This window comes from Carlito syrichta, unplaced genomic scaffold, assembly GCF_000164805.1.
Source record: "Carlito syrichta isolate Samal-C Ts95f unplaced genomic scaffold, Tarsius_syrichta-2.0.1 Scaffold315407, whole genome shotgun sequence".
Taxonomy (NCBI): Eukaryota; Metazoa; Chordata; class Mammalia; order Primates; family Tarsiidae; genus Carlito; species Carlito syrichta.
This window is the reverse complement of record NW_007259503.1, coordinates 917,851-931,853: the sequence shown is the minus strand read 5'-3', so window position 1 is coordinate 931,853 and position 14,003 is coordinate 917,851. Positions and strand designations below refer to the sequence as shown.

The 14,003-nt window shown below is 41.6% G+C and overlaps 1 protein-coding gene across 1 annotated transcript in view; it reads right to left on the bottom strand.

The window, feature by feature from the left end:
* Positions 1-10,095: 10,095 nt before the first annotated feature.
* Positions 10,096-14,003, bottom strand: part of FRRS1L (ferric chelate reductase 1 like) — a 14,271-nt gene continuing 10,363 nt past the window's right edge. Inside the window, exon 5 of the mRNA XM_008072787.2 lies at positions 10,096-11,590. Coding sequence (XP_008070978.1) covers positions 11,418-11,590 — 173 coding nt within the window. The 3' untranslated portion in view covers positions 10,096-11,417. The remainder of the gene's footprint in view (positions 11,591-14,003) is intronic.

The window sequence follows — 14,003 nt, the reverse complement described above, 5'->3', positions numbered from 1 at the left end:
CCCACGGGCTCAGGCAATTCACTCACCTCGGCCTCCCAAAGCGCGGGATTATAGGCTGAGTCACTGAACCCGGCTGAAATTTTTTTTCACAGAGCCTGGACACAGCCTCAAAAATCTTTCTCAGCAACCGGGGCGGGGGCTCAACCTATAATCTCAGCACTTTGGGAGGCTGAGGTGAGAGAATTGCCTGAGCCAGGGGTTCGAGACCAGACTACAATAAATCACAAAAACTAACCGGGCGTGGTGGTGTGCATCTGTAGTTCCAGCTACTTGGAAGGCTGAGGCGGAAGGATTGCCTGAGCCCAGCAGGTCAAGGCTGAGGTGGCCATGAGCATGCTACTGCACTGCAACCTGGGCGACAAAGAGTGAGAGTTCAGCTAAAAAACTAAACAAAAAAATCTTTCTCAGCAGAACATTCTAGAGAACTACTACCAACTGAACAAAGTGGGCACACAAGATGAAACTTAATTGCTTTCCCTAATGTAACTATTGTGTGTCTGCTACTAGATAAAATTAGCAGACCGAAATATAGTTGATTTTTTTTTTTTTTTGAGTTGGAGTCTCACTCTGTCACCCAGACTGGAGTGCAGTGGCTGCTCCCGGCCACCGCAGTCTTGACCTGCTGGGCTCCGGCGATCCTTCCGCCTCAGCCTTCCAAGTAGCTGGAACTATAGGCGCACGCTACCACACCCGGCTGATTTTTTGATTTATTGTAGAGATGAGGTCTCGCCAAGTTGCCCAGGCGGGTCTCAAAACCGCGGGCTCAGGCAATCCATTCACCTCAGCCTCCCAAGGCGTGGGATTACAGGCTGAGCCAGGTGATTGGTTTTTTTAAAAAATAGTTTGGGAAGGTAAGGTTAGTATGTGAGAAACTACTTAGACAAATTTTTTAAAAATCTCATTGCCTGAAGGATAAATGATGCAAGCAAGTCTGATACCATCAGGCCCTACCTGACTCCCTACATACTCCTCCTAGTCCCTCTTCCCATAGTTGGGCACATGACCCTCATTCACAATGCAGGTTCTGACAGTTCACTGAGTTAAGGGGTAGCCTTTCCTGTCCTTCTGGTCTGTCCATCCAGCTGCAGCTAATCTTCCATACCATGTTTTGCCATGTCAACAAAGACAATTTGCCAGTGAATGAAGTGGTTCAGTGAAGAGTTTATCACATTGATTCAACCAACCCCATTGAGACTGATGTACCCAGAACAGAGCCAGATGACTAAAAAGAAATGTGGAGAGACATACATTTATTTTAGGCCTCTAACCGAGGAAGTTTCCCTTTCCCTTCCTAGGATGGGAGGAAGGTTGGTAGGGAGGAGGCATTGCAAGCTGAACTTTGTGATTAACAATTTTGTGCCCAAAACCAGAATTCCCTGTCCAGAAAGTGACTGGCTTCAAGTGTCCTTTGCTGGCAGTTCCCCATCTTCACAGGAATAATTTTTATTTTACCTGGAATAGTTGAAATTTGAGAGTTAGGGGACAGGATTTGGAATTCCTAGCCCATTGCTTGCTTGGCTCTATTCCCTAGTATACTCACACTAAGGCAGAGACCACCTAATGACATAAACAACCAGCCTTCTGCCGTAAACCTGAGCAAGATTGAAAACCAAAAGATGATTGGAGTATTTCAGATGACCCAGACTAATACCTCTATTTTGTAAATAAACTATCTTTATTTACGGATCAAGTCTTCCTGGTTTTGAAGCCTAAGTGTTACATGTTCATACACTCTGCACCACTCTGATGTCACTGCAGTCTGTAACTGGTCTCTCTACCTGCCCTTTTGCTTTGCAGCCAGCATAGTTTTTCTAAAATCGCAATCTGGTCCCTCCTCAAGCATTTTTATACCCTGTAAGAAGGTGTCTCAAACTCTTGGACTCAAACAATCCTCCTGCCTTGGCCTCTCAAAGTGCTGGAATTACAGGCGTGAGCCACAGTGCCTGTCCAGGAAAGTGTCTAAATTCTCTATGACTTGCAAAGTCTTCTATAATAAGGCCCCTGCTCATCTTTCCTCATCTCTGCCCACTCCACCCCTCATCCTTTATTGTCAGGCCTTGTGATGGAAGGAATAATGGCCCCCAAAGGTATCCAAGCCCTTTTTCTTAGAACCTGTGGAGTGTGTTAGCTTACGTGGCAAAAGGTACTTTGCAGATGTCATTAAGTTAAGAATCTTAATATAAAGATACCAAGTATCTTTATATTACACGTATCTTTTTTTTTTTTTTGAGTTGGAGTCTCCCTCTGTAGCCCAGACTGGAGTGCAGTGGCACGCTTCCGGCCACTGCAGCCTCAACCTGCTGGGCTCCGGCAATCCTTCTGCCTCAGCCTTCCAAGTAGCTGGAACTACAGGCACCCGCTACCATGCCCAGCTAATTTTTTTTTTAATTTATTGTAGAGGTGCGGTCTCGCCAAGTTGCCCAGGCGGGTCTTGAACCCATGGGCTCAAGCAATTCACTCACCTCAGCCTCCCAAAGCGCGGGATTACAGGCTGAGCCACCAAGCCCGGCCACAAGTATCTATATCAGAGAGATAGAGAGAGGGAGATTAGACTACAGAAGAGGAGAAAGTCATCTGACCCTGGAGGCAGAGATGGAGTAATGAGGCCCCAGGCTAAGGAATGTATGCTGGGAGAGGCAAGAAATGGGTTCTCTCCCCTGGAGCCTTCAAAAAGAAACAGCCCTGCCAACACCTTGATTTTTAGCTCTGCAAAATTCAGTTCAAACTTCCAGCCTCTAGAACTGTAAGAGAATATATTTCTGTTGTTTTAAGTCACTAAGTTTGTGATAATTTGTTGCAGGAGCAATAGGAAACCAATAAGAAATTTCTCAAATGATAGTGGCTTCAGAACATATCCTGCTGGTCTTTCTTCTAAGGTGTTTTTCCCTTTCTTTTTTTTTTTTGAGTTGGAGTCTCACTCAGTCGCCCAGACTGGAGTGCAGTGGCCGCTCCCGGCCATCGCAGCCTCGCCTGCTGGGCTCCAGCGATCCTTCCGCGTCAGCCTTCCGAGTAGCCAGAATTACAGGCACACGCTACCACGCCCAGCTGAGTTTTTGATTTATTGTAGAGATGAAGTTTCGCTGCCCAGGCGGGTCTCGAACCCGCGGGCTCAGGCAATCCACTCACCTCAGCCTCCCAAAGGCGCGGTATTACAGACTGAGCCACCAAGCCTGGCTTGTTTTCCCCTTTCTTAATGATGCCTCTGTATGCCCTTTGCCTAGCTTATTTCTACCCTTTTGTGTGAGTCAAGTTAGGCCGCTATCACAAATTACTACAGATTGAGTGATTTACACAGAAATTTATTTATCGTGGTCCTGAGGCTGGGAAGCCCGAGATCAGGGTGCCAACATTTTCAGGTTCTGATAAGGGCCCTCCTCCTGGCTCAAAGATGGCTGACTTCTTGTTGTATCCACAAATGGCAGAGAATGGAGAGAAGAAGCAAGCTCTCCCCTATCTTCTCTTATAAGGATATTAATCCTACTTGTGAGGACTCTACCCTCATGACCTAACTACCTCCCAAAGGCCCCATCTCCAAATACTACCACATTGGGGATTAGGATTTCAATATATGAATTTTGGGGGACACAAACATTCAGTCCATAGCACCCTTCCTTAAGTTTTAACTTCAGTATCACTGCCTGCTTTCCTGGTTGCCTGAAGCTGGGTGAGGACCCTCACTTGAGTTTGCATCATACCTGAGCTTTTCCTTACCATAGCATTCACCACAAGGTATTGTCATGATGTTTACGTGTCTGACTCAACTAGGCTGTGAGCCCCTTGAGAGCTACTCTTCCTAGAGTCCTCTAAGAGGTAGGGTCTAACACAGAGATTGGCACATAAGCATCCTTAATAAATATTTATTGAATGAGTGAATGAACAAGTTGTTAAAGCTTCTTGACCTTCTGGATACAGGTGACTTTCACATCCACTCCAGTTCAACTGTCTCTTTTTACAAATTATTCCCCTGCTCCTTGCATCTGGGACTGAAAAATCTCCAAGTTAAACATCAGCCATGGTCAGATCTGAGAGCAGGGCTACCCACTGAGAACACTGCAAAATAAATACCACAGGAAACAAGGACAAACTATTTGGGTTTTTTTTGTTTTTGTTTTTGTTTTGGTAAGTATTAGAGCCTCATCAACATGCAGAATGTGGTTGTGCCTGATTCTTATCATGCCATTCCTTACTCTCAATCTAGCCCCCATAGTACTATCAGCTCAGCTACTACATTTCACAATTTTCTATACCTCCTTCATGATCCATTAGGCTCTACCACTAAACTCAAACTATTCTTAACATATAATATGATTTGGTTGCCAATAAGGCTCATAATTAAAATTTTTAGAGCTAGCTATGTGCAATTAACCAACTGATACACTTGAAATGGGATTAGACTCCTCATTAACTACTTAAAAAGGTATTAAACTGAAGCTGTAAACTGAAGTTTATCTTACAAATTGTTCTTTTACAGGGATTTTTACCTGACTACAGCAACATGATTTTCCTCTGACAGACAAGACAAACTATCATCTTCTCCAAGTTCTTTAGATTCAGGGAGAATTGAGGGAGACTTTATCAATGAAAGGACTTAAAACAAAGAAACAGAAGAACAAAAAAAGCACCAGAGCAAAGCAATAAGGAATTATAAACTAACTTTAATTATATCAACAGGAAGAATTTCAAACTATGTTGAGAATTTATATTTTAAAGTTTAAATCTGAGTAATATATTTTGACTGTAACATAACCATCTAAAGATAAAAGTATTTATGATGGCAAAATGGACAGAACAATCATTTAGGTAGCATCTAGAACTATTGCTACAATTCCTTTACATAAATAGAAATTCATGTCTTTTATTAGTAATGTACAATGCATCTTAGAGTAAAAAGTCACATAGGACAGGCTTATAAATATACATAAATCTCAAAATCAATCACAATCGAACATTAGGTATATGATTATTATAAAACAAATATAACCCATCAATATCTATTTAAAGGCATCGTTTTTACAAAATAGTATTTTGTAGACAGTCTCAAAAAAGTATATTAATATTCCTGGAGCCAGATTGTTCCAGCATATCAGCGTGTCTGTGGGAATAAGGCATGTGGAGAAGCTGCTTTCACTCTTCTGGGTGGCCAGGGCCTTCTATGTGATGAAATGGCTAGGACTCTAGTGACCTGGGTGAATGCCACACCCACTGCAGCACCCCATAACCTTAGAGAATCCATTACTCTCCAGAAGAATCGAATCAAATGGCTGTTAGCCTAACAGCAAATATCCAGGGGAAAACTGAAATTATTAATCAATCATCAGTATATTTTAAGTAAAAACAAAAACAAAAACAAAAAATAACCCCAATAGCTCAATTATTCACTTAAATTTTCAGTCACGAAATATATTTAAAATCACATTAGACTATCCACTATTTTTGTGAAAAGGAATTTATATGAAAGTCATCTATTAAATATAAAAAAAGTCCAACTTGAAACTAAATAACTGAGTAACCGAATAAGTAATCTAATTAAAACATATATAGGTTGCATCAACATGCCTATTACTCAGCTAACACTAGTCTTGGTTTCTTAACTAACAGTATAGAAAAGTCAAATTCCACAATGGTATTTTATACATTTTTACTTAACAATTCATGTAACATTGAATGGAAGAGCCAAGGCTTAATAAAAATCCAAGAATCCTTTCTACAAACTAAATTACTATAAACTCTAGTGAGTGCATGTTGTCTGTAAATGAATTTTAAAGTATTCAAGAGATAAAACAGAAACAGCCCTGACAAAGACCTTCAAATGTTCGTGGTGTGTATATATAAGCATTTATGTATAAACACACATCATCATATATATACAAATATACAGATAGGGTTACATTCTGATGAACCCACCAATGGTAAATTGAAAATGCCATAAGTTGAAACAACAATATTTTCAATTTACAGTGAGCTTATCAGGACGTAACCCCCTTGTAAGTTGAGGAGTGTACCAAAGTACATCACTTTCACACCATCATAATGCTGAAAAATCTTAAGTTGAACCATGGTAAGCTAAGGATCATCTGTATGTATAAACACACTGAGAACCATCATCAAACTGTTCATTAAACATAACCAATTCTGTTTAGAGAATGAGGACAAACAATTACACACCACAACAAAGTATATACATCTCAGCATTTGGCTTAGTGCAGGGGTTCACAAACATTTTTCCATTATGAAACATAAGGTAGATGTCACATGCCATATGTAAAACAGTCTTGTGGGTGTAGCAGATTCTGATGACTTACACTGCTCACGATCCCCAGATTTATATAAGAAAAAACTGCTGCCTTGCCAGCTTGGTACTTTACTGCCACCTCTTTTGCATCAACTCTAGAAAATATATGAGAATGCAAGTGCATGGGGATGTCACTATGCCATTTATTTATAATAATAAATCAATGATAATTTATTTTAAAGACAAATTATTGGCAATTTCCATATTTATACAATTAACCAATAAAAAGTCACTGGCAGTATCCTTGTAACTGCTCATGACACACTGGCATGTTCCTAGCTGAGAACAAGGATGAGAAAACCACAGTTCACAAGCCAAACTCAGTCTGTTTCCTGTGTATGGCGTAGAAGCTAAGAATAGTCTTCGCTTTTTTTTGGAATCAGGGTCTCATTCTGCCACCAAGGTTGTAGGGCAGTAGCACCATCATGACTCACTACAGCCTTGACCTCCTGGGCTCACATGATCTTTCCACCTCAGCCTCCTGAGTAGCTGAGACTACAGGTGCAGCCACCATACCCAGCTAATTTTTAAATTTTTTTTTTTTTGGTAAAGATGCGGTCTTGCCGGGCTCGGTGGCTCAGCCTGTAATCCCGCGCTTGGGAGGCTGAGGTGAGTGAATTGCCTGAGCCCATGAGTTCAAGACCCGCCTGGGCAACTTGGCGAGACCTCATCTCTACAATAAGTCAAAAAATTAGCCAGGCGTGGTAGCTCGTGCCTGTATTTCCAACTACTTGGAAGGCTGATGCGGAAGGATTGCCAGAGCCCACAGCAGGTCGAGGCTGCAGTGATCGGGAGCAGCCACTGCACTCCAGTCTGTACGACAGAGTGAGACTCCAACTCAAAAAAAAAAAAAAAAAAAAACAAGGTCAGCTGGGCTCGGTGGCTCAGCCTGTAATCCCACGCCTTTGGGAGGCTGAGGTGAGTGGATTGACTGAGCCCGTGGGTTCGAGACCTGCCTGGGCAGCGAGACCTCATCTCTACAATAAATCAAAAAATCAGCCGGGCGTGGTGGCACATGCCTGTAGTTCCAGCTACTTGGAAGGCTAAGGCGGAAGGATCAACGGAGTCCAGCAGGTCGAGGCTGCAGTGGCCGGCAGAGACCACTGCACTCCAATCTGGGCAACAGAGTGAGACTCCAACTCAAAAAAAAAAAAAGATGCGGTTTTGCTATGTTGCCAGGGCTGGTCTCGAACTCCCAGGCTCAAGCAATCCTCCCACCTCAGCCTACCAAGATGTTGGTATTACATGCATGAGCTACTGCACCTGACCAGGTCTTTCCTTTTTTTTTTTTTAAAGCAGGATTTATTAAGAGGACAGAAAAGATCCCACAGTGGGAGGGGACCTGAGGGGTTTTTTTTGTTGTTTGTTTGTTTTGGTTTCACTCTGTCGCCCAGTCTGGAGAACAGTGACACGCTCAGAGATACCACAGCCTCAGTCTGCTGGGCTCAGGCAATCCTTCCACCTCAGCCTTCCAAGTTGCTGGAACTACAGGCACGTGCCAACATACCTGCTAATCTTTTTATTTATTGTAGAGACGAGGTCTCACCAAGTTGCCTAGGCTGGTCTCGAAACCCTGGGGTCAGGCAATTCTCTCACTTCTGCCTCCCAAAGTGCTGGGATTACAGGCATGAGTCACGGCACCCAGCTAGTCTTTACTTTTTAAAATGGCTTTAAAAAAAAGTCAAAAGGGAGCCGGGCTTAGTGGCTCAGTTTGTAATCTCGCGCCTTGGGAGGCTGAGGTGAGTGGATTGTCTGAGCCAGCGGGTTTGAGACCCGCCTGGGCAGCGAGACCTCATCTCTACAATAAATCAAAAAATCAGCCGGCCGTGGTAGTGCACGCCTGTAGTTCCAGCTACTTCAAAGGCTGAGGTGGAAGGATCGCTGGAGCCCAGCGGGCCGAGGCTGCGGTGGCCGGGAGCAGCCACTGCACTCCAGTCTGGGCGACAGAGTGAGACTCCAACTCAAAAAAAAAAAAAAGTCAAAAGGGAATATGCGTGACACATGAAAATTATATGAAATTCAAATTTTAGTGCAATTAAGTTTTATTGTAATACAGCTATGCTCTTTCATTTATGTATTGAATGGCAGAGTGGAAAATCTAAAATAGAGATTGAAACACCTAAAATATTTACTCTCTGGCCCTTTTAGGGGAAATTTGCTAACCCATTGGCTCTAGCTAAGAATGACACACAACCTCAGTGGTCACATCTCTTAAGTACAAAATCCTGAATATAGACAGTAGATTTAATTACAGAAATTGTAGTAAATACTATCTGGGATGGAAATTCATTCCTAAACTGTCCAAACTTTCTGATTTATTTAATGACAAAAGCCAATTTAAAATAATAAAATATAGCTTCTGCATTTTGTCTGAAATCATGTTTATAAATTTACCTTTGAGACTACAGTGGAGTAATAAAAGGGCATGTGAGTTCACTTTCAAATTTTTAAATTGTTAAAAATGTACTTAAAGGCCAGACTTGGTGGTGGCTCACGCCTGTAATCCCAGTGCTCTGGGATGCCAAGATGGGAGGACAGCTTGAGGTCAGGCATTCAAGACCTGGGCAACATAGCAAGATCCTGTCTCTACAAAAAGAAAAAAAAAATTAGTCGAGCATGGTGGTGTGCACCTATAATCTCAGCAACTCAGGAGGCGGAGGTGGGAGGCTTGCTTGAGCCCAGGAGTTCGAGGTTGCAGTGAGTTATGACTTGTGCCATTGCACTTCAGCCTGGGTGACTGAGATCTTGTCTCAGGAGGAAAAAAATGTATTTAAGTCTTGTCCAACCTATGTATTATTATTTTTTAAAAAAACCTATTAAAATCACTAAAATGACTAGTAAAATAATCAAACAAGAAGAACAGAAAGTTGATATAAAGTAAAAAAGTGCTCTCTTCCCCAAATATAACTATAAAAAGTCCTCCAATTAATTGTAAATTACCAAAGGGGGACAAAAGCATAATTGTGGAAAACTGGTAATCAAAATTGAAACAATTTGTGAATAAATTAGCTTGATTTGAAATATAATGGTGAGCCTGAGAGTTTGTGACTGCAGCTATGATGGTGCCCTGCACTCTAGCCTGGGCAATACAGTGAGACCTCATCTCTAAAAAAAAAAACTAAGCCAAGCTTGTTGCCACATGCCTGTAGTCCCAGCTACTCAAGAAGCTGAGGTGGGAGGATTGCTTGAGCCCAGGAATTCGCGGCTGCAGTGAGGTATGACAGTACCACCACACACAGCCTGGGTGAAAGAGCAAGATCTTGTCTCAAAAAAAAAAAAAAAAAAAAAAAAAGAAATGCAAGCAGAAGGAAACTCCAATTATGTATTCCTTCCCTGCCTGCTGTTAGTTAAACTCTCTCTTTTGTTTTAACCCATTTATAGCTCAAATATTATACACATAAGAATGAAATATAAAAATATTAGCTTTCTTATTTACAAGGTGGGTGCCAGCAAACTCAGTATCTTCACTACTAAACAACCACGATAGCTGGGAAGAGGATACACAGGCAGTGCTTAGCCGTGACCAGAGGGGCTTAGTGAAGAGACTGTGGTAATTGAGTGGAGCCAAGAACTTGAACAAGAGGACCTGAGTTTGAATCCTACCCAGTTCCACTGCTCGCTTGATGTCATTTAATCTCTCCCCATCTGCAATAGGGAGTATTTCTCCTATATCCCTTGGAAGCATTTGTTAAATGTGCTTGTTGATGTTTTCTTTATTTTGATTCAGTTCTGGAAGAATCAGAAAGCTCTCCCCACAGGCGGACTTTCACCTCTGACGTGATTCTCAAGGATAGCATTAGAAATCACAATCTCCAGTATTGTTTAATCACAAAATCAACAAAATTGAAGCCAGCTTTAAAGCAACAGGGGCAAGCCAGAGAAATCTAGAACACCACAATGCAAACGCCTCAGCAACCTAACTATACCCACAGACTTCTCTGCTGTAAATGGGCCATAGCACAGGCATTTGGAACAAAGGAGCTTTGGGGCTCCTTTTAAAAAAGGAAAAGCATCATGTCAAGGCATTACTACAAATTATACTGACTGTCGGTTCAATGTACAAGTATGAAAATCTTAAATAGATACTCTAAGTGAATTCACTTTATTAGTTATTTTTCCATTTTCTAATTTAAAAAAACCCACCTCATTAAAAAAAAGTTTTACTTCAAATCTTTACAATCTTCAAAAATGTTGGCTTATTATTAAAATGTATTAAACGTTTACTAAGATGTTTTATCTGTCATAATATATACTTAGTCATATTTAATTTATGCTGACGCAGACAACAGAATTACTTATAACCACAGATTAATATCTTAGTTTATAAAATTCAGTGGTAAAATAATTCAAATTCTAACTGCTAAGAATTCCCTTTTTTAAAAATCATTAACACAATTTTACATCTTCAGGAGTGCTCACAGTTCCATTTCTAGCCTTTCTAAACATCGATAAGAAATGTTTTCTTATAGCTACTCACTAATTGAGAAGAAACTTCAAATAAATATGAGCAATTTTCATACCCTCATAATCTCTCTCAGTCTCCTCCTGGACTGTATAAATATCCAACAGCACTTATGCTTTATGGAAATTTGAAAGTTCTTCTGTCCAAAAGGCTGACTGGAAACCTGTGACATTCAGTTAAATTCTCTCTAGTAATTCAAACTCAGAGTATCTCTCCTGTGCAATAGCACTCAGCGTAAAGATTGTTCAAGACATGATTTCTGTGTCTTGTTCTTTTTTTCCCTGTTATGTTATTTCTAGTCAAAGCTACATGGCGTAAAAAGGCATGGTCATAAAAAGACAGCCTTTCTGGGTCTCAAATCCCGGTCAGACAGACGGCAATCATAATTTTCATTAATCCAACTCAGAGATGCTATGAGGCTTAAATAAGAAAACATATTTGAAAGTGCTTAGAAAAGTTTTAAGTACTTCCCAAAAGTATGGGATTATTATTAAACAATCCTCTTTGACAAGAAAAGAAGCTGTTCATTCTTCCAAAAAAGCTGAAATCATATGAGATTTTTAAAAAAATAATCAAAGCTAAAATTATACTAGATATTCTTTAAAAATATATTTATACTAAAGACTTCCCAATCCATGTAATCCATTGGCCTTGAGGTTGTGGTTAGGGAGTTCCCATCAATAGGTAGAAGGTCAGAGCAACAATCAGAAGCAAACAAAATGGAGATGAGAAGGTCTGATAGGCAGCTGATGGCATAAAAATATCTTCATACTTGTAAATACTGACAACACGCTCTGAAGCTGGCGGTGAATCTATATCATGTCGGGTGATAGAGCCTTTAACAAAAAGAGAAGGGGAGGGGCAATCAAAAAAAGCACAGATTTAAAATGATATAGGCAAACAACAGAAAAACTAAAGAAGTCTTCAGTGTTGTATACATAAGCAGTAATCATAAATATCTGGAATCAAGTATTCAAGTTATCATCAGAATTCATAATTGTATATACCCGAAGAATGGAAATTAGCTAAATTTATCCAAAAAGACTAGTTGTCATTAATCTGCACACTCCCTACCAGAACAGTGCTCTCTTGGTCTGGCCACTGGTATCTTAGACTTAAGACTGCTACTTAGATAATATTGTATGAATGCCTACTTTGAACATCTCTATTGTTTCATCTTATTAATACCAAGTGGAAAAATCTTACTTTGATTTCAAACAGCAGAGACTACTAATTTTTTCCCCTCAAATCTCTTTTACATATGGATAATCAACAATACTCTGACAACAATACTCAAGTCTCCCTTGCAGATGGAAGCCCTCTTTCACTGTCTTCATGACATAAAGAGGTAGCCTGCCCAGGCAAGACCAGAGTGGATGTAGTATGCTGGGTGTGTGTCTGTCTGGTGGAGTAGATTAGAATGGTACAGAGAGGAGATAATGAAGATGCCAAAAAAGTCTTTGTATGGGAAACTTTTTTTGGCCTAGTTACAAGCAAAGAACTATAGGCTGTATGTTAAAGATGATTAATGAAGTGAAGTTGATTGGAAATGCCTGGACTCTTGAATAATCCATATAAAACTTGGGTTAAGGAGACTAAGGCATACGCATTCAGTGCAGAGATCTTTGTATTAATAGCACACAGAGTGAGGGTTTTTAAGATACTCTCTGCTAGGGAAGCCCTGAACAACTTGACATATCAACTCCCTGCTCCAGTGTCCATGCTGGCTCCTGTTGGCACAAATAAAACTCCTCAGGTTGGCACAGAGACTTTTCTCTCAACAGGTCCTTTCATCTCCCCTACCTAACCTCAGCTCACGGTCACCTGCATAGTGACCACTCTAATGCTAGACTTAACCAATTACCTCCAGTTTACACCTTCCTTGAGGGAAATCTAATCTCATACACCCTTCGAGTTTTACTCAGTTTTCCCTAAGAGGTCTTAGAAGAATGGATAGAATTTGATCAATTCAGGAAACAAGAAACGCTTATGGCGTAGGAACATGCCTGTTTTGCTTGGAGATAGTGAGAAGAACAATAGAAGTCTTTTTTTTTTTTTGAGTCAGAGTCTCACTCCTTCGTCCAGGTTGGAGTTCAGTGGCATGCTATGGCCACCCCAGTGTTGACCTGCTGGGCTCTGGTGATCCTTCTGCCTCAGCCTTCCAAGTAGCCAGAACTACAGGCGTGCACTACCATGCCCAGCTGATTTTTTGATTTATTGTAGAGATGAGGTCTCACCAAGTTGCCCAGGCTGTTCTTGAACCCAGGCTCAGGCAATCACTTCACCTCAGCCTCCCAAAGTGCTGGGATTACAAGCTTGAGCCATGGCGCCCTGCCCTGGCTGATTTTTTAATTTACTGTAGAGACAAGGTCTTGCCAAGTTGCCCAGACTGGCCTCAAACCCCTGGACTCAGGCAATCCTCTTGCCTCCACCTCCCAAAGTGCTGGGATTACAAGCATGAGCCACCATGCCCGGCTATAATAGGAGCTTTAAAAGAGTTTCTCAGGTAAAGCAAGACCAGATCTGGAGAAGGCTTTGAACATTAGGCTAGTCTGCCATACGTGTAAGAAGATGGCCTTCTGAAAATATAGCACTTTCCAATTGGTAACATTGTGGCAGGATGCAACAAATGCTCAAATATATATTTTTTGTGTGTGTGTTGGAGTCTCACTCTGTTGCCCAGACTGGAGTGCAGTGGCCGCTTCCGACCACCGCAGCCTCGACCTGCTGGACTCCGGTGATCCTTCCACCTCAGCCTTCCAAGTAGCCGGAATTACAGACATGCGCTACCACGCCTGGCTGATTTTTAAATTTATTGTAGAGATGAGGTCTTGCTGCCCAGGCGGGTCTCGAACCCGCGGGCTCAGGCAATCCACTCACCTCAGCCTCCCAAAGGCGCGGGATTACAGGCTGAGCCACTGAGCCCGGCTTCAAATATATTTCTTATATAATTGAGTGAATAAACACAAAAACACATGTAGCTGATTCGGGATCAACAGTTGGCCTCACCTGGGCTGACTAAATATCTCTGACTAGCACAGTGGCAGGAAGGGGGTGGTAGCAGTTAAAGGTATTTCCTTTTAAAAGGCAAATTCAACTTTAAAGACCCACCAGGCGCCAGAGGCACCAGGCAGGTTTTGTTTAAAAAAGTGCAAATAGCCGGGCTTGGTGGCTTAGCCTGTAATCCTGTGCCTTTGGGAGGCTGAGGTGAGTGGACTGCCTGAGCCCAGGGGTTCGAGACCTGCCTGG